Raw genomic sequence first — 25,449 nt, forward strand, 5'->3', positions numbered from 1 at the left:
TATTTTATACCCTTTGAACTATTTTCTATGACCTATATTTTTAGTTTGTAATTGGAAAGTGTTGCAGCTTGTACGAGTTGTGTGAGTTTCATTTAAACATACCATATAATAGAAATTTCCCTTGAGTCCCTTAAATATGTCAATTTCAAAACATCATTCAGTGCCCAATCCATAAGACCCGTAAAGTCCATACAGCTACATGTGAAACATGTAATGTTCACACATGTACTGTGCTACTCTGAAATTCAGCAAATAAACAATTTATGCATTAAAATGTGCAGAATTGTGTTCCCTGTGGAACATGTGTTTCACTTAGAAAATCAACAAAATATGGAATTTGACCAGGGGTGCCCATACCTTTGCATATACAAGGAAAAACCAACCTGTTTTTCATTCACTGTTTTTGTGATGTCACAAGACCCAACTTATTTTTGGACTTGTGACCCAAATGTGATGGTTAACATCTGCTTACTTTCCTTCAGGATCGATAAAGTATCTCCATGTATGTATGTATGTATGTATGTATGTATCTATCTATCTCTCTATCTAACTTACATATATCCATCCATTCGGCCTACAGCAGTTTAGCTCCGCCCATTCATGTGGAAGTTTTAGAGTGTTTCAGCTCTGAGTGCTTTTTGAAAGAGCCACAGTACAGGACAGCCAATCAGAACACAGCTCATTTATCTTATATCAGTCTTAAAGGCACAGTAACAAAAACAGTGTGTGTAATTCTAAGTCATAAAGTGAGGTCATAAAATTGTTATGCAAAAATAAAGTAAATAAAACCAGACAAATGTTATAAAGGGTTATAGCTCCTTGATTTTCCTTGTACATAACCCATATCTTTGGATAATACCAGAGCCCTGTGCCTGATAGGTTGTTATTTCAAAAAGGGATTCAAAACAATTATGAGTAAGAACCAAGACCACCACACAGTGGTTAAAATGAGGTTACATATTGGCGCTCCTCCACCATCTCTCATCTCTTTGTACGGTCTCTGTACGCTCTTTGTACGAGTCTTTGTAACTAGGCCAGTCAACAAGGAAGAGCAGTCTTTCATGTATTTCTTTCATGTGCTTTTTAAGGAACATCTTTGATCATCGTTCTGGGATAGCAGTGATATTGGCATATTCAGCAATAAAATTACAGCTACATTAAGCAACATGCTATAGACATTTACTGACATCAGTGTAATGAACTGAAAGAATGTAGCATTTAAAGAGACTAATCAGATAATAATGATACAGGATTTCCTGTGTATTTTTTTCTTTGTTGCCACATAAGTGACCAACAGTACTGTGCAAAAATCAAAACTATTAAAGCAGAGTTCCACCCTTTTTTGTCAAAAAAAATCTTTACAACATGAACAAAGTCATTCAAAGAGGTTCTGTGTGACATATTTTGTTTTAGAGAGTCAGAATTGTTCACAGTGGTGGTGATAGTAACCAGACGTCTGAAGACAATAAATCCCAGAACATTTTTGCCTGAAGCACATATATGTTTTTAAACATAGTAAGGCTGGAAGAGTACAAGCAGGGTGTTTTAAGGCAAACAATCTTTTTTTCCATTAACAATTAATTTACCATTTATACAATTTACCAATTATCCATATTGTATTGGTACAGTCCAAAAAAATGGACAAATGCATTGTTAATGTAAGTTAATGTAAAAGAAAATTATAAATTATTTTTAAAGCAATTGTGTTGGTCTTTTCTTCATGAAAGTTTAAAGGACATAAGCTATGCTGAAATAATGAAGAAAAAATGGAAATCAAAGGAAATAGAGATGCATGTTTTTGTTTTTTTTGGAAAGCAATGATATATGAAACCTCATGAGGCACATGTAGGTTCACTGATCATTTTGGATAGTAAATAAAATAGTTATATTTGCATTGTAGACATTGTGACCCCTGGTTCCTGTCACCACCACTGTAAAGAAACCTGATTCTGGACGTTTCTCTATAATGCAAAATTTCATATTGAAATACGGAATTCCCCTTCAGTACAGGTCATTCACTTTTCAGGAAATAAAAGTAGGAAACATATATTTAACAGGAAATTAGCCTTGACAACTAAACATGATACCAACATGTAAACATATAGTGGGTCCATCTTTGCCTTTATTACAGCTTCCATTCTTTTGGGAGACTTGCTTTCAGTTTTTTAAAGAAATCTGCAGTCTTTTGGTTGCATTGTCATCTATGTGGTTTATTATTCTCTGAGAGTAATAAACTGAACCAATGATGATGGCATTGTTGTTTTTATAGCAAAGCTGTTTTTATTTTTAATGAAGCTCAGAATCAATGACGCTTGACCACAGGTCTTTTTTTAAATCGCCCTTTAAGGCTACATCCGCAGCATAACTAGAGCAAGACCTTAAAGCATCATTTGTGTGTATGGCCTGGTTTCCTGTCTACCTGTCCTGTCCGTCCAGCACAGATGATCACAAAAATCATGATACATAAAGCATGGTTTTCCCCAAGCAACACAGAAGCATGATGTTTCAGTTTAGTCTGTACTGTTAGTTATAATACACATACAATTTTTAAGCAACTTAAAAAAAAATACACAAAAAAAAACCTTCCACAAAGTAAGGTCTGAGATATGACATAAGGGGAGAACTTGGTGAACTTCGTACACGCTCACGCAGAATCAGTCCTGGCCCATCTGAGAAGCTTCAGAGCTTCCAGGAAGTTGCTTTCAAATGAAGTCTCTTGCTGCTGGAGGCAAGTGTTCAGACCTGTATGGGTGGAGGTGGTGTTCACGTCTCTGCGCTTTCTGACTCTAACTCTGTCCACCATGATAAACACCTTTCACAGCAGCTTCAATCCTCCACCAGTGCCTCCACGGCAGGGGCACAGAGGGGCCATGCCGCCAACAAACACACCATTAGTCAAGTTCTTGTCTGTGATGCTGCTTCTGCTAATGGTACTGACCTTCGGAGGGTTCCTCTACCTGTTCCACAGACTCAGCGTGGTAAGAGCTCATTCAAATTCATGGTTACTTTGTGCTCGAGGACCAAAAAAAAATAAAAAATTGGTTGGATATAATCAGTTTTTAAAAAGAAACATCTGACATATAATTAAAAAAGTATTTCTCTAACAGAAGTGGTTAATCATCGTATAAGCTTGATATTTTGTGTGTGTAAAAAAGAAAATTCTTGACAATGGTCTCTGTCTATAGTGTTATAGATACATAGTACATGTATTAGTATTTCTTCACTCCATTTTTTATTCATCCTTGAAGATAAATGAAAAGAGAGCAATTTATAGACTGACTAAAAATCGGTGTCGTCATTAATTGAAGCTAAATGGTTTAGAATATACCATCCAATAGAACTACACTCTTAGCCATTCTCAAATGGTCCCCAGACAGTTGACCCAACTATCAACACATAGAAAAAAAAACAGAAATACAGACCATACTGAGCTCCCTGTGGAGCGGTTTGAGAACCATTGCTATATATTACCAAAAGAAATGCTTTTGATGAAACAATAGCAGAACCTGCTATATGGAACTACTGTTTAAAATATACAACAGGTTTTCCATCATAGAGAAGACTTATTTAACTTATTTATTTATGCTTTTTTGCGTTTTATTTGTCTTTACTTGAGCCCTTAAACCCTTAGCTTATATACATTAAGCACACTACAGTACCTTTTACCTTTGTAGCAAAAAGAAAAAAGAAAAAAAAGGAAATGTAGCTGCAATTTTGTATTTGTACATATACATATATATGTGTGTGTGTGTGTGTGTGTATGAATGATTCAAGCTCCTTGGCTTGTGTGGTTTCATGAACAAGTAAGTGCGCTTGCCATCAAAGAAACAAAACTCCTAACAAAGCAGCAAAAATGAAGAAACTCACTGCTGGCAAGTTATGCAATGTCTCAAAGCATTTCCAAGAACAAACCACTGCCAGTGCATTAGAAATGACTAGTGGTTAAGTTTTTAAAAACTTATTTTCAAACCATTTACTATCGACTGAGTTCTAACTGAGAATATGATAGAAAATATTTTCTATATTGTAATGTATAGTCGCCTTCTGCTCAGCCATTTCTAAGCTCACCAACATTAATAATTTGACCACAACTAATCCTCCATACAGAAGAAAAGAGTTTGTACTAAGAATAAGTTTATCCATGTTTTGCTCTCCAAAAGAGTCAAGTGAAAACTGAGTTGAAGATTTTCAGTTAAGACTTTATTAAAAGTACATGTATGAAACTGATTAAGTTTTGCAGCATGAGCACTGTGGTTCTGAAAGCAGTAAAATAAATCAACACCTTGTTCACAAAAGCATTTTCCTGTGTTAATTGCAGATGCAGTATGGATACAGTGAAGTAAACTTGGCACAACTCGAGCAGTGTAAGGAAGGAAGACCTGAAGATATGTATTTCTGCAATAAAATGTTAAATGCTATCAAAGGCGGAAGTGGTAGGTGTTTTTCACAGGACAATTTGGTTGGACAAAGACTAAAATCACCACGATGAGTCTGAGCTTACCATTAACTTACTTCTTTCCTACAGTGGATGCCTTAACTGGAAGAGAATTCTCCACCACGTCACTAGCACGACTGGTTCTTCCATGGAGATATCCAATTGCCACAGGTAAGGCCAAAGTTTTGCTCATTTCTAATCTCTCTCAATTAAAAAAAAAAAGTTTTTGAAGAATTACCCTAGATGGATCACCTTTGGGAACCTTTTTAATGGTTGGTTCTTTAAAATCTTATTGAGAATATGCACATACAAAACTTTTTAACTAGCCTGCACATCACCTAAAAGATCTACTCCAAATACAAATTTCTGCCCAAAGTGGAATCCGCAGCCCAAAGCTGGCCCACAAAATTGTTTGATTTGGCCTGCCATGAAGTTGTTGAGACTTTGGCTCTCAACCCACCACAAAAAACTTGAGCACCCCTGTTCTAGAGCTATACAAAACAAAGAACCACATAAAAACTCTAGCTTTTAAGAGTGTGCTCTAAAATGCAGGCAACACAAAATCATTTAATTCTGGTGTCATTTCTCTACAGCAGCAGACCAGTGGGATGCCCTGATCTGGGACGACGAACATTCTCTGGTGAAGGAGATACGTCATAACAGCAAAGGGATCGTAACCATCGATTACCCTGGATACTATTATGTCTACTCTCAAGTCACTTTTTCCAAAGCACACATGAAGGCCCCCCTGAGGCAAGTTATATGGACCCGGAAATCAAAAAACAGCGGGAAGGAGAAAGAGGGTTGGGAAAAACTTCTTGTGTCCTACTGCAGTTTGTCCCAGAGCAGTTCAGCACCTGGTTTATGTACTGCCTCACATGCTGGTGTGTTCGAACTTGAGAAGAATCAGCAGCTCTTTGTTAATGTAACTGGTACAGACTTGGTGAATGCAGAATCCAGCACTTTTGGATTGTTCAAACTACAGGACTAAGCACTCTTAAGGAGACTGAACTAAGACAAAGAGATACTAACAGGAAAGAAACTGGATACTGTCCATAAATGGATCGGTTTTACAGAGTATACATGGATAACTACACTCTGATGCTGTAATCTAAATCTTTGTGAAGGAGGCTGGAAGTTCCCAAGCACAAAAAAAAAAAAGTCTTCGTCCGACATCACTCCCTACTGCAAGCTCCAATGAAGATTTGAGATCTTCAGAGTCCTTAATTGTTGGATCTTGCAGGGACAGTCGAGAAATAATGGCAGTCATTTTTTCCATGTGGAAAAAAAGCAATTCTGCATATAAGAATTAGCGTAAATGTACCCACGCTTAGAGGTTCTCCATGTATATTATGTTCCTAAATAACTTATTAATGTTGAATGTTATATACTGTAATACAGTAGTGCCTATATTTATTAAGGGAAACTCCAGCCAGAGTGATGTAGGCTAGTCTAGTCTTAGAAGTCCTGTGTTATTTCAAATCATGAAGATTAAGCTGTCCTTGCCAAAGGAAGTGACACTACATTTGATGGAGGCCTGATTTCCACTGAAAAAGGGTATACTTATAAAAGACTATGTTAACACTTGTCAAACAACAGACAAAGCTGAATGCTGAAATCAGGTTGTGTCACATTAAACCTTCATGTGAAAAATACCACAGGTGGCAAATCAGTAATCTAATGAAGATCTTTCTTTTGGAATTTCCTTCTTTTGAAAATCTGTATTTATGTTATTCGTATTAAAAAACTGTGCCAAAATCATTCTGGATGTATTTTCGGGCTTTCTATTATTATCGGTCCGTGGGAAATCTGAGAAAGCATGTTTCGTTAGCCTACGATCTAAACAGTTTCCTGTCCTGGCTCAACAAATCATAGCTCAGTGCACATATGAAGCAGGATCTCAAACTGTTATTTATGACAAACACTTTTTTTGTTCGCATATCTGTGAAACCACAGAAATGTTACGCTCCTCCTCCTCCCCTCATAGTTTCCAGTGAGATACAGGTTGCAGTTGCTCTAAAACTAAACCAAGACTTCTAGTGGGTGAAAAAAGTCATAATCTGACCTTATCCTTTTATAACCTTGTGTAGTCTGCTCCAGCTCAAGATTAAAAAAAAAGTGTTTGTATATATGGAAAACTGAAATTGTTTTATTTAAAGTCGACGCAGAGAGAATACTGTGAGGGCCTGAATACTACACTGCCAAAAACCCCTACATCTATTAGGCCGGACAAAAATATTAAACACCCACCACATGTTTTATTCATAGAATTTTCCAATTAGCACAGAGAACCCACTACTACTGTGTTTTACTATGCTCTATCCTCCACCACCATGGAAAGAGTGAGTGAGAGCATGCTCGTTCAGGGACGTACATACAGGAAGCTTTCAAGCAGTCACGCTCATTCCGTTCTGTCACACGTTGACTGTCAATTTCGCCTTAGCTTTTCCCTCCTATACCAAAAAAAAAAAAAATCTGTATGAACAGCACAATGGGTTTTGTGTGTTCCCACTTAAACTTCCATTTGACTCCGTTTATGCAATTTGAAATAATGTGTAATTGAGTGGGAGCTCTTTTTGGTGCTCACAGTAGGAGAATTTTACGACCCACAAAAAAAAAAAAAAAAAAAAAAAGGAAGATTCTATTTATGTTTTTATTAAAACAGTTCCTTTTTGTAATGAAGGAAAAAGGAAACAACAAAACAAGAACAGAAGCACAAGCTAAAAAAGATCAAAAAATACATAATGTAACAATTATAATTGCATAGAACATCTTTGCGAAAGAAAACACATAATAAACGTGGTCTGCAGACATGGGCATGTAAAGAAACAAAAAAAATACTAGATGAACATTCATCTCGCCTAAATAAATCACCTGCAAGTGCTACAAATATTAGGCAGCATCCCAACCACTTTCATGACACCTCTGACAATGTGTGACCCTCCAGGTTTAACAAATGCTGTGCTGTTATATGGTGCCACAAAAACGAAATGAAGTAATAATCTGTATTAATCTATTACTTAATAGATTAATCTGTAATATAATCTATTACTTCAATTCATGAAGTAATAATCTGTCATGTGCAAGTGTACCGAGATATCAGCTGGAACATCATTACAACAGCCGAGTTGTTAAATCAGATTTTACATGGGATGTCATAAAAGCAGCCTGGGGTGGAACTAACCACAACGTGTATAGATATGAATAACCGTGATAGTGATGAATATTTTAAATAATAGTTAAGGCTATCCAAAACACACACAAGCAGAGTTCAAGTTAATAACTGAAAAAAATTGGAAAATAATAACAACAATAATAATAATAATAACAATAATAACAATAATAATAATAATAATAATAATAATAATGATAGCAGATCACAGCACTGCAGTAACAGCATAGGTTGTTGTACACCTCGGAGCGCTGCCTATTGTCCAACTAGCAGAATTTACATATACACTAGCATCCATATCATGGAAGACACCATCTAACAAGCTAGCAATGGCTCCTCAATGCACAGCAATGTTAACAGTAAACCAGCCTTCTATTGCATTGAATACTAGTTGGTTTTCACAGGACTCAAATTTAGAAGTCTCTCTTCCCTTTTGGTCATTACGCTTTAGCTATAGTCGCCTTGATTTCAAAGGTGTACACCTTCCCACCGTGCTTTATAATGGTGTTTAGGCATAAGGTTTAAATGTGAAGCAAATCCTCCTTACGTTTAAACAGCATCAGCCACATACATATTGAACAACGCCCAATCTAGTTTTTGCTTCAAACTCCATTCAGATAACAATATGAGTGTAATACGCATTGTACCTTATTCATTTTTAAGCCTGAACAGGTTATAAGATCAGGGAACAACTGAAAGAATACATGCACATCATGCATGTGTGTGATGGTGTACCATTAAAGAGTACAACATATATATCACACAAATTACTACTAGGGAGCGAACTCTTATAAAAGACCGCCTCATTTTAGCTCCTTATAGTCACCTGATTTGCACTGGTGACACGGAGACAAACTCATCACAGATAATCGGCTGCAATTTGCCCCACAGGTTTTAAAGGAATAGTCCAATGCTTTTGAACCTTATTTAATTATAACTTTTAATTAGCTTTTGCTATTGATTTCTGTCGTCATTCTGTACCCTATTAACTTTAAAAAAAAAAAAAAAAAAAAAAGTACTTACAATAGAAGCGAAGGAGCAGGTGTTTCAGCACCCTCCCACAAACTCCCATTAAAAGTGTATTCAGAGAGAATGAGTTTTCAGTTCCTTTACTACGTACAGAGAAATGCATAAAAGAAACGGTTCAGCAAAAAATTTCACACTTTTACACTTCATTTCACACTTATACCACATATATCTGTCAAGATATGCTTGGTAATGTGTGGCTATCATCGCTGACAAACCCAGGTTTTCCAATATACACCCAAAACTGCACCAAAACCGCATCCTCATCTTAATCAATTGAGCTAGTGACTTTTTACATTGTTTTACATCTCACTGATTCCTAAAACACATCAACCTTAATAAAGACCTGAATGTAGTTTTCCAGATTTGGGTGACTACTGACTTCTAGTGTTTGTAAGCAATGCTGGTCTTGTAAACTAAAGAAGCACAATTTGGACACCTTTGCTGACCAACTAGGTAGTAATAAGGTAAGTGGAAAACTGTGTAAATGTAATTTCTTATCGAACCATTCCTGTAAAAGTACTGTCCATGGTTATCGACCATATGCTACAGGTGAGGCAGATATGAGTCAGGTTTAAAAACGCTGGCGTATTCCCTTATGGAAGGAGACTTGCTCAACATTATGGTTAGAATCTGCCACCAAAACCACTGGGTGCAATTTCGAAGCCCATAGTAAAAGTCCTCCTCAGAGGAACTCAGGTACCAAATATACATGTTCTCAACACAGCACTATTCGGATGAAAAATAAATACATTTTTTAACCTCAGAATAAGGAGGCAATAAATCAATTGCTGTATATTATCTCAATATGAAAGCTCATATGGTCACTTTTTGGACATATTAGCTATAATATACTGTATGTAAGTATATATGATATACATACATTATATGTTGTATATTAATAGGATTTTAATCTTGCTATGATATTTTTATGACTACCACATCCCTGACAGCTTTGCACTAGCCTGACAACGACAAGATTATCTAATAAGAAGAATGGTATAGAAATACTGTACAGTAGATTGGAGATTGTAACAGATACAGTTCAAGGGAATATTTTCAATGGCCTACATAATACATAAGCTATGCTGACTGATATCTTTCATAGTATAGCTTGGAGCTAAGAAGTAGTAAAAAGTATATAATTTCAAGATGGCAACCAGGGCATCTCATGTCTTTAATGTGCAACTGAAAACATCCTACAGAGCCCATATTTCTCAAGCAGAGCACAAATGCTACCTCAATCAAATGGGTTTCTCTCCTTTGCGTTTTGACCATAGAGTAACAGAAATAAAACAACTATGAAAAAGTTCTCATGGATTGAAAGTTTCTGCCAGTGTCCCATTTAAGGTACTTTCATGTATAAAGATATATGGCCACACTCAGAGCTTGTTGCACACTTGCTGAATGACTGCTTCCGTCACCAACTGAGCATGTGCACTTCGTTATCTGTCTTACGGAGAAACGGCTCCAGCTGTAACGTTGTTTAGTTTTCTCTGGTTCAATGAAAGTCCTCTGTTGCACTTTCTCCTCCCTCAAGTGTCACGAAAATTCAGTCTCTGAGGGTGAAAGAAATAAGCAGGAAAACTTCTCCACTTCAGAGTAAATTTGTTTATCTGTCCCAATTATACTGCATATTGGGTTGTCGGAGTGTAGAAAATTCCAAGAAACAGAACAAACAGCCCAGTATAGTGCTTTTGGAGTCACGTCATGTTCCGAACCATAGCAATGAACCTTCACGATTTCAATAAACTCCTCGCTTTATGTAGATGACGATCTACTGCAAACATGTTTGAGCCACTTTCTTGCAGACTTGCATCACTGCACACATCACAGGAACTAAACACACACTGCATGACCCTCTTTAGCACAGAGCTAGAACTGAACTGAGCCAGTGATAGCAATCAAAGAAACATTTTTCTTAAAAAACAAACAAAAAAAGAAACGTTTTACCCAAGACAGGATGACTTTCTCAACGCAACGCGCAGAGCAGACACAGCTGAGATACACGCAAATCTAGCAACCCACCCACACTAACACACTCACTCACACAAACACACACGCTCGCGAAGGGGGAGAACGCTCAGAAATGTTACTTAGTGGCCTCCGTCTTCCCACGCGCAGTCATTCTTCTGTTTAGCCAGCTTCCTCACCACACGCTCAAGCTCTTTGCGGGATTTCTGCTCCTCCTCCAGACACTGCTTCATCCACTTGTTCTCCTGCGGCCAAAAATCGCACACCATCAGTGGTCAATTAATTTTTTTATGGTCAATACATATGATGCAAGAGCGGCATACGATTTTACCTTCTTTAACTCATGGACCTCATCTTTTAACGCATAAACAGCATCAACAAGGCTTCTGTAAGAGAGAGATACCAGAAAAATTACATTAACATTATGTAGTATGAAAGAGTTGATTACATCTAAATAATAATAGTAGCAATAATAAAACAGTTCTGTGATGACGATGGGAATAAAGTATAACTATTAACCCTAGAAGAGTAGTTATCAATTGATGTGCTATAAAATTTAAGATTTCCATCAACAGGTTTGAGTCTTCACTTTTGTCCTGTTTGTTTCAATATTAAGAAACATTTAGAATGATTTTCTTTCAAAGAAACAACACTCTATACACAACATTAACTTCTCATCCAATTCAATAAATACCATTTCCTCTTCCGCTTACAAACAGAAATGCGTTAATGATAAAAATCAGCACCTTTGACAGAAAGGGCTCTGGGTGAATAATGAGCAACAGTGGTTTCTAGGGGTTAAAGGGGCGTTTCACAGAATAAAGGAAAGAATGCAGCTGCGTCTAAATCAGCAGCTGAACATACTTCTCCTCAATGATGGTCTGACCGTTGCTCTTCATTTCTTCTACAATAATCTTTTCCTCTTCTGGTAACAGGACCTGGGGGACACCCTCCTTCCGGACAGCTGCGCGGGCACAGACAGACTTCATCACAGCAGTGTAACCTAGCCCATTTCCCACCCCTCTGCTAATGCCAATAGTTCCTTTGATGTCTCAATTGATGACCGTGTTAGATGAGCAAGAACATACCTGTTGTGGTCTGGTGCAGGCTTGCCCCAGTGCAGTAAGCCTCGATCACCTTCAGAATCTGGGCGTCTTCTTCCAGTGCTACGGTACCTATTAATTATGAAACCACAACAGACATCTGAGACCCAAAACTCCTAAGCTGCAGTGGAAACTGATGGCCTAATAAAGACATTTCAGTGCGTGCTACAAGCGTGCGCTAATTTTTCCAATCTCACCAACACCACAAAACAGGAGGCATTGCTTCCACCATTTGTTTCGATTCTCAAAAACAAAAACATTATTCATTCATTAAGCATCCCACTTAACCTACTTTTCCTCAGCAAAAATTCATCATCTGATGGTTTTCTCTCAGTCTTTCTCTTCGGAAGGAACTTCTTCATGGGTTTAGGGCTCTTGCTGTCCTAGAGAGACGAGGCGAAGATAGACGTGAAAGAGTTCAGTGAACCCCAACCAAGTGCATACACAATAAAGCAATGCACTGAAATCTCCCATCCCACCTACATCCTATTCTTTTAACAAATAGCTCAAAAATTCATGACAAACAGTCATGTGCAAATGTCTAAGGTATCTGAGGAAATGATAGCTGAAACAATTTATCTGGGCAGTAAATGTTTACTTGTGCTAAAAAAAAAAAAAACAAAAAAAAAAAAAAAAAAAAAAAAAACACAACAGCATAATAAACAGAAATAAACAAATGAACAATACATTGTGATGAGATGTGAGTGAATCTCTTAGCTTTAAAGCTTCTGAACAAATCCTCTTAATTGCTGGAGCTCACCAAAAGTTCAGGCACCAAACTTGTGTTCTTCTAACCGTTTTTTTTTTCACAGATAAATTATCTGCTTTACAAACAAAAAAGACTATTTTCCTCGTTTTGTTTATTTATATTTATTCTAGAGATTCTAGATGTTTTTACACATTAACTGCCAAGATAAATTGTTTTAAAATACATTTTTTGACATGGATTTAAAAAAAAGTATTAACATAACTATCACAGGTCTGAAGTGCAATCAAACAAACTGAATTTTCAGTGTTTACAGGGCAGCCTCCTTTATTAAAGGTCTTCAAACTGAACATATCTTGGGGTGAAGGACATAAAGGTCAGGCACAAACATCACAGACAAGCAATGCTGATTATGCAAGTCACACTACAAGCAGGGACAGTTAGTGTGTGTTGTTTTTAAACAAACAAATGTTACAGGAAAATACCTGTATCTGCAAGTCTTTAGCTTGTTTTTCCCCATTGTGAATAGGGCTGGGTATCAAAATTCAATAGTTTTATGGTTAAACAAATTTCAATACTACTGAGTACTGATGCAATTAATTTCATTAAATACCAAACTGCAATACGCAAGTAATCAGTCTTGTCTTCTAGGCACGCTTATTCCTAAAATGTTTCTAGACTGGCTGACTGGCCGTCGAAATTATATTCTGCAATGTTACTGACGTCAGAGATTCTTGATTAGCCTGCCATCAGTAAACATACCCACAACCCAGCACTACACTAATTTCTAGTTAAAAGCATACCCATGTTCGGTTTGGAATTTGTAAGAAAGTATAAAAAATATATATATATATATATATATATATATATATATATATATATATATATATTGCTCAGGAATCAGTATGTAAGTCCACGTATCAGTACCGGTATAGAAAACGATATAAATAATACCCAGCCCTGATTGGGAATAATTTTTCATATTGTTATGTTACAATCAAATTCCCTGAGAATGTAACTGCAGCTAAAGCAAGCGTATAGTAAGGGTTCTTTTGCATTAAATAGCAAAGATATACTGTAGGAAATACACCACACGCTTAGCACAAAAGCTAAGAATTTCAGTGGAATTCTGCACAAACTTTTTTCTGAGGAACACACATCACCAAGGAGACCCATCTGACTGAACATCATATCTAGCCCCTTTTATTAATATATTTCATATGAGAATTATCCCTGTAGAGAAGAAAGTCCTCCCAGCAGCAAAATAAGCCTTTCATTACAGGTCTTTCAAGGCAAAGGGTGGGTGAGAAGCAAAAACATTCCACCATAGAGAGTGGTTAAAGAGAAGTCAGTCTGAGGTACGCTGCACAGGACATCGATCAGTGAAAGAACGAGGGAGGACACGAGACAAACGAATAAACAGGAAACGGGTGGCTAACAGTAGGGAGAGAGTGTAATAGAGAGAGTGATAAAGAGAGAGAATAAGAGAGAAAGAGTGAGTAATAGAGATAGAGAGAAACAGAAAGGGTGAGAAAGAAAGAAAGAAAGAAAGAAAAAGAGGGGAGAGAAAAAAGAAACAAGGAGAGTATGAGAGACAGAGAAAAGAAACAGAAAGAAAGAAAAAAAGAGGGGAGAGAAATAAGAGTATTAGAGACAGAGAAAACAAACAGAAAGAGAAAGAAAGAAAGAAAGAAAGAAAGAAAGAAAGAAAGAAAAAAAAAGAGGAGAGAGAGTCAGAATAGTGAGAGAAACAGGATAGAGGTAGATAGGAGAGAGGGGAGGACGAAAAAGCAAGAGACAGAAGAGAAAGCGAGAGAGGGGAGGAGATAAAGGTATATTGGGAGATGGATATGGAGAGAGGGAAGGCCAAAGAAGAAAAGGAGTCAGAGTGAGAGCAAGAGAGAGAGAAGGGGAAGAAAAAAAGAGAACAGACCAAATGGGGGGTGGGTGGGGGGTGCAGAGGTAGATATGAGATGGACGATGAGGGAAGAGAGAGCGATAGAGAGACAGAGACATAGAGAGAGGTATTGCTGCAACAGCAGAGCTAGCCAGGCAAACAAGACACAGTCACACACAGACTGGCTGGTCTACTCTTACCTTCATGATATAAGACATCCTCTAAAGAAGCAGAATGGAGAGAGAAAGGGGATGAGAAAATGCATGAGAAAAATGGAGGAGCATGATGGAGAGAACAGTGAGAGGTGAACATTTCAGTGTGCCCTTGTCCTGTCAGACACACAGAAGTACACGCATGCATTTCTCAAAGTCAGAGAGAGAAAAATCAAGGTTAATCTCTGGAACTGGTCAAGTACTGCAGAAGGCCTGGCAAAACCGCATGGTCTGACATGTGACGTGCTATTCGCTAGAACAGTCTTCACATCTGGCAACAAATGTCAGCTTACAGAGATCGCTAAAATACAGCTTCCTCAGCTTTTTTTTTTTTTGGGGGCAGCAGACCACTATTGAAACTTGCGGTAAAGACTATGGTAGTGGTTCCTCGGTAAGAGATAGAGGACAGATATTACAGTAAAGGTGTTCTTGACACTCAAATCAGTAACTGCCTAGATGGTGAGTTTTAGACGCTCTTAGGACCACCAAGCTTACTCACAAAGGTAAATTACGCTCCCACTCAACCATTATGCTTCTGACTCACTGTTTTCCAGGAGCCATTGGGGGGCGTCTTATAAAGACAGACTCTTACCTCTTTGTAGCCCAATGCAGCAGAAGGTTTCAGAGGAGGAGCTGGTCTCAGGCAGCTCAGGGACCATGGCTTTGTGATCTTGGGGGGCTCCAGTGGGCCTCGGTTGCCCATGGTTGTGCTAAACCCCTGCAAATGGCTCTGGTGGGACTGGGCGCCAGTGACGCTCATAGGCTTGCCTTCAACATTCTAAATATCAGGATGTAAATAAGATATTCATTGTTAGAACTGCAAAACAGTTTAGATCTCTTGCCAAGTCCACACCAATGGTTCACGGTGGTTAACAAACACTTGCATATTTTAAACTTTAATTTTAAGCAAAGTTGGTGACTGATTACAAGGACATTAGTTAAGTGTCCTTAGATCCTTAAGATGGCACTGCATTAGAAATGGGTATTCTTTTGCAATGGACATCACCACATGTGCTGGGGAATACTTTGACAAACTTGTCAATAAATATTCATCTTTGCATTGACTAATGCAAATTAAGATTTCATTATTCACAAACTAAGTCTGTGCATGAAATGGGCTGCTGAACAGTGGAAACATGTATCATGGTCTGACAAACCAACCTTACAGACACACAGTTTATGGAAATAAATGCCAAAGAAGAAAAGGAGCATCCAGAATGTTACGAGTATACAGTTGAAATGCCAGCATCTGTCATGATAGTATGGGGAGTAATAGTGCCCGTGGCATAGGTTACACACATATTTTAAACATATTGTATATATATATATATATATATAAAGCAATACTTTTAGGTAAAAGATCAGATATCAAGTTTTTGTATTGCTTTATAAAAATTACATACAGCTAATTATACACCATAATGTGCAGGACAGTACCAGTACCTGAAACCACTGATTTGGACTGGTAGTTTGTCACTAGTACATACATATACAGAGAAAAATCAGGCACCACTCAAATATCTGCAAGTTATGTTGGTGTAATGTTGGTTTAATGTTATCATTACAATCACATATTAGACCAGTGGGTGTAGCTATGATGTATCTTGCCCAGTGGTCTAACATAACAGTTAGATCATGTCTTACCTAAGGTAACCAACAGTTACCTTAATACTGGTTCCAACTGGGCTTCCACCTTTGGCATGCAGATGTTCCAGCCATTCCTGCAGGTCCTGAGAACTACTGCAGAAGACTGTAATGCGGTCAATCATCCCCCCTAGAAAATCACAGCATTTTCCAAAATGAATTGAAATTCAATGCATATATTCATATTAAAATGTATAAAAGGTAGTCAGAATAGCTAAAACACCCTAAATGGAGTTTCTGTATATAATGTGTGTTATTGTATTAGTTTGCCTCTAAAATGAATTCTGTCCAAATGAACAATGGATTTTGTGAAGTCCTTGAATTAAAGCAACAAATAAATAACTCCCATAGATGTTTTCTGCACTAATAATGGCAGTAAGCAAGGTAACTATAGGCATCAAACTTCAAATATCTGGTATTTCACTGAACAAACAATGGCTAAACTTTCATTGTCAAAACAAAAGTATTTCTCAGATAATGTAGAGGGAAAAAAACCCATCTGCTTTCAAAGAATTTAAATGGACAGGAACAAACCTGTGATCTCAAAGACATAATGACCCAACTCTGCATCTTCCAACTGCTTGGTCACTGTGGTCCCTGAGAGTGGGAGCCGTCCCTGAGAAAAGAATGCAGGTGCGTGAATAAACAAATTAAAACAATTAAACAAAAAGTTAATAGAACAATTAAAAGAAGTACAGAAGATATTTCTAGTATTTGGAAATCTTCATTAACAATGTAAACATTCAGTACAGGTTGGTTAGCACAACCTGATTAGCACCTACTGTTCATCCAATAACAATCACAACAATGACCTTTTCTCTCTTCATTTCAGAAATGTTGTATACAAGCAACAGAACACTTGAGGTTGTGTATTTTCACAGATAACATCATGAGTCTATGACCAAATTACAGCCGTAATGTTACATTAACACAGCCTTGGGTTAGGGGTGGGTAATATGGGGAAAAACACTTAACATACTTAAAGAAATTTTCACAATAAAGGATACATATCACAATATTTTGACACACAGACAAAATGTACTGGTAGCACCAACTTTAAAAACTTCTATCAAAAACTATCACTGCAACTATTATTATTCAACATTTCACATACTGTGCTGCAATAAATCAAATAAAACAGCACTAATTGTGCTCTCTTTGTAATGACACATGCAGTTGGTTAGTGTTGGCATTTGGCCAGTACTGATGATATCCATACAGTCATGGCCAAAGTTTTGAGAATGATACAAATATTAATTTTTACAAAGTCTACTGCTTCAGTTTTTATAATGGCAATTTGCATATACTCGAGAATGTTATAAAGAGTGATCAGCTTAACAGCAATTAATTGCAAAGTCAATATTTGCCTAGAAAATGAACTTTATCCCCCAAAACACATTTCAACTTCATTGCAGCCCTGCCTTAAAAGGACCAGCTAACATCGTTTCAGTGATTGCTACATTAACACAGGTGTGGGTGTTGATGAGGACAGGGCTGGAGATCAATCTGTCATGATTAAGTAAGAATGACACCACTGGACACTTTAAAAGGAGGCTGGTGCTTGGCATCATTGTTTCTCTTCTGTTAACCATGGTTATCTCTAAAGAAACATGTGCAGTCATCATTGCACTGCACAAAAATGGCCTAACAGGGAAGAGTATCGCAGCTAGAAAGATTGCACCTCAGTCAACAATCTATCACATCATCAAGAACTTCAAGGAGAGAGGTTCCATTGTTGCCAAAAAGGCTACAGGGCGCCCAAGAAAGACCAGCAAGCGCCAGGACCGTCTCTTAAAAGTGTTTCAGCTACGGGATCGGGCTACCAGCAGTGCAGAGCTTGCTCAGGAATGGCAGCAGGCAGGTGTGAGTGCATCTGCACGCACTGTGAGGCGGAGACTCTTGGAGCAAGGCCTGGTCTCAAGGAGGGCAGCAAAGAAGCCACTTCTCTCCAGAAAAAACATCAGGGACAGACTGATATTCTGCAAAAGGTACAGGGAGTGGACTGCTGAGGACTGGGGTAAAGTCATTTTCTCTGATGAATCCCATTTCCGATTGTTTGGGACATCTGGAAAACAGCTTGTTCGGAGAAGACGAGGTGAGCGCTACCACCAGTCTTGTCTCATGCCAACTGTAAAGCATCCTGAAACCATTCATGTGTGAGGTTGCTTCTCAGCCAAGGGAATTGGCTCTCTCGCAGTCTTGCCTAAAAACACAGCCATGAATAAAGAATGGTACCAGAACGTCCTCCGAGAGCATCTTCTCCCAACCGTCCAAGAGCAGTTTGGTGATCAACAATGCCTTTTCCAGCATGATGGAGCACCTTGCCATAAAGCAAAAGGTGATAACTAAATGGCTCAGGGAACAAAACAGAGATTTTGGGTCCATGGCCTGGAAACTCCACAAATCTTAGTCCCATTGAGAACTTGTGGTCAATCATCAAGAGACGGGTGGACAAACAAAAACCTACAAATTCTGACAAAATGCAAGCATTGATTGTGCAAGAAAGGACTGCTATCAGTCAGGATTTGGTCCAGAAGTTGATTGAGAGCATGCCAGGGAGAATTGCAGAGGTCCTGAATAAGAAGGGTCAACACTGCAAATATTGACTTGCTGCATTAACTCATTCTAACTGTCAATAAAAGCTTTTGTTACTCATAATATGATTGCAATTATATTTCTGTATGTGATAAAAACATCTGACAAACACACATAAAAACCAGAGGGCAGCAGATCATGTGAAAATATAATATTTGTGTCATTCTCAAAACTTTTGGCCATGACTGTATGCTTGGAATGCATACTGTGTATGGCGATAGGAAAATTATCATAGTAAGGATTAAATATTGCTGTATTGCTCACCCCTATCATAAGTGTTCTGTTGCTTAATTGGTTGGTTGCACTTCAATGGAATTACCTGGTAGATGAAGCCACTCATTCGTGGGCTGGCAGATAACATAATCAGCACACTGGGAAACAGCATGAAGTACCGCTCCTCCTTGTCCTAGAGCACATTGACACACACACACATAAGTGAGACTTATAAGTGAGAGTTCAAACACATTTACATGGTGTGCATGAAGAATAATATAGGGAAGCAAACACAATCCTCTTTAGAACATAGATGCAGACATACACACGCTTACATCAAACACAGGCAAACACAAAGATGCCCAAACACAGGTTCTTGTATGTATACATGGTTGTAAAATGTTAACTGGAGCAACTGCCATCACTTGCTAGTGATGAACAAACATCATACCTGACGTTTAGTAAACCAAGACATATTTCAGCTAAGCAAAGAGAAAAAGAGAGAGGGAATATATTTGAATATGTTGAAAGGTGACTTAAAGCAAAAAAAATGCATTTTTTATCCTCATTATGGCCTTTGCATGATGCAATAGTGGCCCCTATCATGGTAGAGAGCACAGGGCTCTTTGTTCATTGTTTACATGGTGTAGGGTCTTATGCTAATAACTTAATCAGTGAGCACAGTAGCAAAATGATGCAGGGGCTTGGATAGGACCCTTTTGCACTGAAAGCTTTTCCATTATCTGTAGGATGAAAATAACAGATGAGTGGTATACCTCATGCATACCAAAAACATGAGCCTCTAGTGCTCTTTTGCCACCGACAAATGATATAGCATTCTCATGAATGCTAAACAAACCTCCATCATCATTATAAAAAGTAGTTTTTTTCTTTTTTCATATTTCATCACTGATGCATTTTCAGATTGATCAGTATGCATACGCCTTAAGAAATAGAGAATTTTATTTCTTAAAATAAAATTTCTTAAAATTTGCATGCACACAAGATGATGCATTTTGGGTCAGAGATTTAGAGGCTCCCAAGAATAAGTCCAGAGGCGCTCTATATATACATACATACATATTATATATATATATATATATACATACATACATACATACATACATACACACACTTTGGGCTGCCTGAAGGTTTCTTTTCTGTTTTCATATTATACTAATAAACAGTTTACTGTTCCATCATGGTGAACACACTCTTGTCTTAGGTCCTAGGTCTTAATTGTGCTGTTTTCTTTTATGAAAAATACAATGCGAATGAACTGAGATGTTTTACTTTACCCAACAAAGTCAATGTTTTATGCTTAACAATGCTACATGATTTAAATTAAGCTCATGTTTGTCTCCATAGAGGCTATGCAAAACAATAAAATGTGTGTCCAAATTCAACAATAAAACACACATGTCCAAAATCAGAAGGTGAGAGTTTGCACCCCCCCCTATATTTGATGAAAGTGGCTACTGAAATGTTAAGGTTAAAATTAAAGATAAAAAAATTGTCTTGACTATCTTAATATTTTAATAATAATGAATCATCTTAGGAGGGTACAGGTGCCTGACATTTGACGATGCCAGCATAACCACAATGCTTAAATGTGCAAACTTTGACAGGAGCAGAGCATCAGCGCAACCACACAGCTGAGAAAAGAGTGTGGGTTTGGGCCTATGCTGACACCCTCTCACTTCTGTGTGTCCTGATCCACCCCCCCTTGCCCTTCCTTTTCCTCACCTCACTTGAATTGCTCTGCACGTGGACTTGTGACATGTAGAGCACCTGGCCCAGAGACTTGATGTTGTCTCCCTCCCAGCCCCGCACCGGCTCCGACAAGATCTGCAACTCTAGGTTCTTTCGTTTACGCAGCTCCTGGCACTGTGTCTGAATGAAGCAGACAAAAATCCAATCTGTTAGCACTTAGAGGGAGGCAGGGATGTAAATGTGTTGATCTGAAGGTGCTGAATCACATGCACAGATTTTGAATGGGTAGAATCACATAATAATAATAATAATAATAATAATTCAATGTGCTATTTTTTGGTCAAAAGGACAAGGTTCAATTTTGGTCAACAAAAAGGTGCAATTCCCAAATGTAGAAATAAAGACACCAACCAAACACTGTTATACTGATTTATCTATATTTCACTACAGTATAAACAATTCCTTTAGTCACATTTATGTATGTTGTGCTACACTTTAATTATTCTGAATCATACCGCAATAAGCAAACTGAGTTATGGAGAATTTTAATATTTCATGGAGAAATTTGAAATTTTATGATGCGGTGACTCATTTCCAAATAGATCATAATGAAATTGAGTTCATCACTGTGCTATTTACACCCTACCAGAAAGTGAGTTATGATCAAGGGTAGTGTTGCAAAACTGTACAAACAGGGAGAATATGATCTTGATAAAGGATCAAGAGTGAAGAAAGTAGTTTGATCTAAGACCCACTCATATTTGTGGCTGGTATGGATAAAGATTTCAAGGGGCTAAAAATTCTGATATTTACATCAGCCAATATATTACATTTATATTTTATAGTTTATTATTATAACCAATTTGGATATAATGCATATGACTGTCAGTCCTCATGTGTGTCACACTTATTAAACTCAAACAGAAACACACTCTGTTAAATCATTTAAACATTACAGTCCTTGGGGTTTCAGGTTCATAAAAAAGTTTGTGTGTGTGTGTTAACATTCTTATGCAAACGTTAGGTGTGTATATATTTAAAAAGTACTTGTGACTCACATTGTGCTACCAAGTGGTACCACTTACTTACTAGCATGAGGACATCAAGAGGATAGTTTCCGAAGGTTTTATTTAACCTAATCATGAGTTTCAACGTGGAAACAGTGATGTCCTGGTAAAAACAGTAGCCTACTACATAGAAAAGCTTTTATTCCAAGATTATCCAATCAGCAATAACTGGTCCCCACAGCTGCAGTCATCAGATACACTTGATTATCCCACCATGCTTAGCTTTGAATGTGATGCTACAATACAAACAGTGACCTTGAAGTCTTGAGATGCACATAATGTAGGCTAACATACAACATAACTACTATAAACGTGAGTTTATGGGCACAAATTACACATTCTGTCTGTAAAATGTAAACCTCAGGATTTATTTTCACTTAATATTGCTAGCTAAATTAGACATCAAAAGAGAACTTAAAGTTCTCAGTTAAAAGTTATTACCTACTTCAAATATACAGTAAAGAACATGAGAAAGGTAAATTAAATGTAATAAATGTAAAACTATTAGCTGATTTTAAAATTTATTTTGTATGTAAAGTTTTCAACATGCATTTTAAGCCAAAAATATTTCTCAATAAATACTGAAAAAATTAACTAAATAAAATGGTGTAAATTGTGTACTACACATATTTGGCAGTGAAGTTACTTATAACTGCGAAGTAGGTCACTTTTCTACAAAAAGAATCTCATTTTTGATCCTAGTTACAGCTCTGATTAGCTCAGCCAACAGGGCTTGATGCCACGACCAAAGAAAATACCGGTAATTATTGGCACATAATCTTGAATACTTTCACTGATACCAATAAAAGTGTCAGTTGTCAATACTGGCTGACACATAATATCGCTACGGGAACAAAACTTGACATTATCATTTTTTTGACACAATTTGAACAGCTGGTCTTTACACTGTGTCAAAATTTCATGACAAATAGACTAATACAAAAAGATCCAAAATGACTTAGGATATGATCTTGTTCAATTCAGTTTCATTAAATTTAAGACCATTTCTCCTGTTCCTGTAAACTGTTTTGGAGATACAAGTTATTGCCTACACTGAACAGTGTTAAACTATCAATTGAAATTCAAAGCTTGCCACATATAAGACAAGCAAAAGCTTATATGCTTATAAAATAAGTAGCAAAAAGCAGAAGTCAAAGGGATGCCAGAAGGTAGGAATTTTTATTATATCACCAACCATGACGTAACACTTGTAACATTTTTTGAAGAACTCCTCTTAGCTGGCAGTAGTGTGGAATAAACTGAAATGTCACTCTATAGTCTGCTTGCGGTTTATATTAGGTGTAAAACAGGCATGGCTCTTTTACATATGAGATGTAGCTTTCGCGTGCAGTTTTTCTACTATGGGGGTAGACCAGGTCTAAAGACAGCACCTACAGACATAGACTACTGAGAACAGAAGGGAAATTCCCTGAACAGGCAAAAAAAATTTAACACTGAAACCAAGGTGTTCCACAGAAAACTCAAAGTCAAGATTCTTATGACAATACCTGGGAAGAACAAAGTGCTGAGACTAGCTTTGGCCCAGCGAGGATTCTCTGAGCAGCAGTAGGAATGACTCACTGAGCCTTCTTTCCTTTGTGAGATGTTTTAAATCATATAGGAAACGTCCAAAACTGCAAAAATCCAGTTAGTGAACACCCACATCTGGAACACATGCTCCTACTGACAATGTTGTAATCATCTATAAATGATTACCATATCTCAAAATTACCATTTACATTAGCATAATGCATAACACCTATGCACAGCGTGCTAACTAACAGGCTCTTTCTTAGCATCCCTTATTCACAGTCGGCATAAAAGTTTGCGATCAAAGTCTAAACATGGCCATTCTGGTCCAATAACATGTTCTGATGATTTTCTAAGAAAAATAAGTACACATCATCTTTGCACATTTTAATGCTCAGCGACAATTTATTTGCTGAATTTAACATACTGAAAAACATAAAATGAGGCCTGTGCAAATGTTGTGGCACATTTTATAGTTTCTCTTTTTTCTCCAAACATCCAGTCATTTTTTCTCTGTTAAACTTAGCAAACAAATAGAAATTGTATGCTAAAATTTGCAGAAAAACGCCACGTTTAAGTTTATTCCCTGTAGATGATGTGTTAATTTATTTTCATTTAGAAAATCAACAAAAAATTTGGTCTGGGGTGCTCAACCTTTAGCACAAAACTGTTCACTGGGAGGTAAAAAGACAAAAGTGAAAAACCACTGAACATGAAACTAAATGTTGTGAGAACAATGCAGCAGGTCTCACAACTGAAAGTAACACAAACAAAAAAACCTGAAGAAAGTAAACTCTATTTCGTGTTAAACTAGTATACACGCACTATGATTAACTGCCCTTAGGAAGACTCAATAAATGAACAGTTACATACCACAAGGCTTTTAAAAGCGACAGTTGCCTTTAGAATGTCGCTGTAATCTGGATGGCCTTCCTGCAGGAGAGAAAGAGAGTTGTTTAGTAGAACCACATGTAAATCATTTTAACAATGACTGAAAGGGAACCCAGTAAAGGGCTGAAGGTCTGCTCTTACCTCCATGTGCCTCTCCAGCTCCTGCAGCAGGGTGGGATACTTCTCCAACCTCATGAAGGGCTTGCTCAGGCTGGTGGTCAGAGTCAGAATGCCTGGAGCACTGGCTCCCTGGCTCTCCATGAACTTATCCAAATCCTCACTGTTCAACAAATACACAGACAGATCAATTCAGATGTTTTTAAGTGTCTTACTACACTTAACAACATTGTCTTGCATGCTCACAAGCTTTGAGAACAGATATTATGGATATGGACATTACAATAAAATGACAAATAAAACCAAGAAATAGGGATGTAACAATAACATCTACCATACTGTATTGCTGTATCATGACTAGCATGTAACCTTGTGGCTAGTGTGTTAACTTGAGGCTACCGCTACAGGGTTGCTCCACAATTAAAAAAATTCAGTGCTTTATGATCCCTTTTTATGTCCTCAACATAACAAAAATAATACAATTTCCACCACATAACACACTCTCAAATGAGACATGTCTTAAATATCTATTGGTTTCAAACCATTTGGCATGACCCTTACATGGGCTTTCACAGTGTTTGATTTTATCAGTTCTGTTGTCCTCCACTAACTATCGGTTTAAACCATAGGACTGCTGCAAGCTGGATCTTTTGGTTTCTCGACTATTCTGGAGTATTTTAATAAAAAAGATGATTCAAGCTTTGCTGACACTGTCCACAGACATCATCTTGCAGTCCAATTTGGGATGCCCCTCCATTTTTGACTCCTGGACCTGATACGAGTCCTTTAATACTGAGTATCAGCTATATGTCTATGATACACTATTTGTGATCTCACAGACAACATAGCTACACAATTTGCGTAGGATTAGGGCACGTTACCAAATACAATACTGCAAAATCAGTTCATTTTAGTGTGTGCATGACATGGCATTCTAAATTGATATTTTTTGACCATTTCATTTATTTATGATTTGAAGTTGAAGTTATTTTAATATACTGTTAAATCACATTGTTGTATTATATGCTAAGTACTGCACACACTGAACAGCTCTAGTTTTTTTATAGGTTGGTGAATATGCTTTGATTACATACTGCTCTAAATGCACCTGTAGTAGCTGGTCCCCTCTCTCATTTTTGAAGCTAAGTTAATCT

General features: G+C 37.4%; 2 protein-coding genes across 5 annotated transcripts in view; one reads left to right on the forward strand and one right to left on the reverse strand.

Annotated features, from left to right (window-relative positions):
• Positions 1 to 2,733: 2,733 nt before the first annotated feature.
• On the forward strand, positions 2,734 to 6,196 carry cd40lg (CD40 ligand). The gene is made up of 4 exons (XM_017707100.2): positions 2,734 to 2,978; positions 4,319 to 4,433; positions 4,526 to 4,606; positions 5,029 to 6,196. The coding sequence occupies exons 1-4, from the start codon at positions 2,802 to 2,804 to the stop codon at positions 5,424 to 5,426; spliced, it is 771 nt and encodes a 256-aa protein (XP_017562589.1). The 5' UTR covers positions 2,734 to 2,801; the 3' UTR covers positions 5,427 to 6,196.
• Positions 6,197 to 7,455: 1,259 nt separating this feature from the next.
• arhgef6 (Rac/Cdc42 guanine nucleotide exchange factor (GEF) 6) overlaps positions 7,456 to 25,449 on the reverse strand; it is a 46,310-nt gene continuing 28,316 nt past the window's right edge. For 3 of the 4 annotated variants that reach the window (XM_017707101.2, XM_017707104.2, XM_017707103.2), the window contains 13 exons: positions 24,320 to 24,458; positions 24,161 to 24,220; positions 20,724 to 20,870; positions 19,084 to 19,170; positions 16,704 to 16,785; positions 16,190 to 16,299; positions 15,118 to 15,303; positions 14,514 to 14,534; positions 12,003 to 12,093; positions 11,696 to 11,782; positions 11,472 to 11,571; positions 10,939 to 10,993; positions 7,456 to 10,852 (listed from right to left, as the gene is read on the reverse strand). In XM_017707101.2, the coding sequence (XP_017562590.1) occupies positions 10,730 to 10,852; positions 10,939 to 10,993; positions 11,472 to 11,571; positions 11,696 to 11,782; positions 12,003 to 12,093; positions 14,514 to 14,534; positions 15,118 to 15,303; positions 16,190 to 16,299; positions 16,704 to 16,785; positions 19,084 to 19,170; positions 20,724 to 20,870; positions 24,161 to 24,220; positions 24,320 to 24,458 (1,288 nt within the window). In that variant the 3' untranslated portion in view covers positions 7,456 to 10,729. The remainder of the gene's footprint in view (positions 10,853 to 10,938; positions 10,994 to 11,471; positions 11,572 to 11,695; positions 11,783 to 12,002; positions 12,094 to 14,513; positions 14,535 to 15,117; positions 15,304 to 16,189; positions 16,300 to 16,703; positions 16,786 to 19,083; positions 19,171 to 20,723; positions 20,871 to 24,160; positions 24,221 to 24,319; positions 24,459 to 25,449) is intronic. The other variant, XM_017707102.2, reaches the window with a different exon arrangement.

Source organism: Pygocentrus nattereri, chromosome 8, assembly GCF_015220715.1.
Source record: "Pygocentrus nattereri isolate fPygNat1 chromosome 8, fPygNat1.pri, whole genome shotgun sequence".
Lineage (NCBI taxonomy): Eukaryota > Metazoa > Chordata > Actinopteri > Characiformes > Serrasalmidae > Pygocentrus > Pygocentrus nattereri.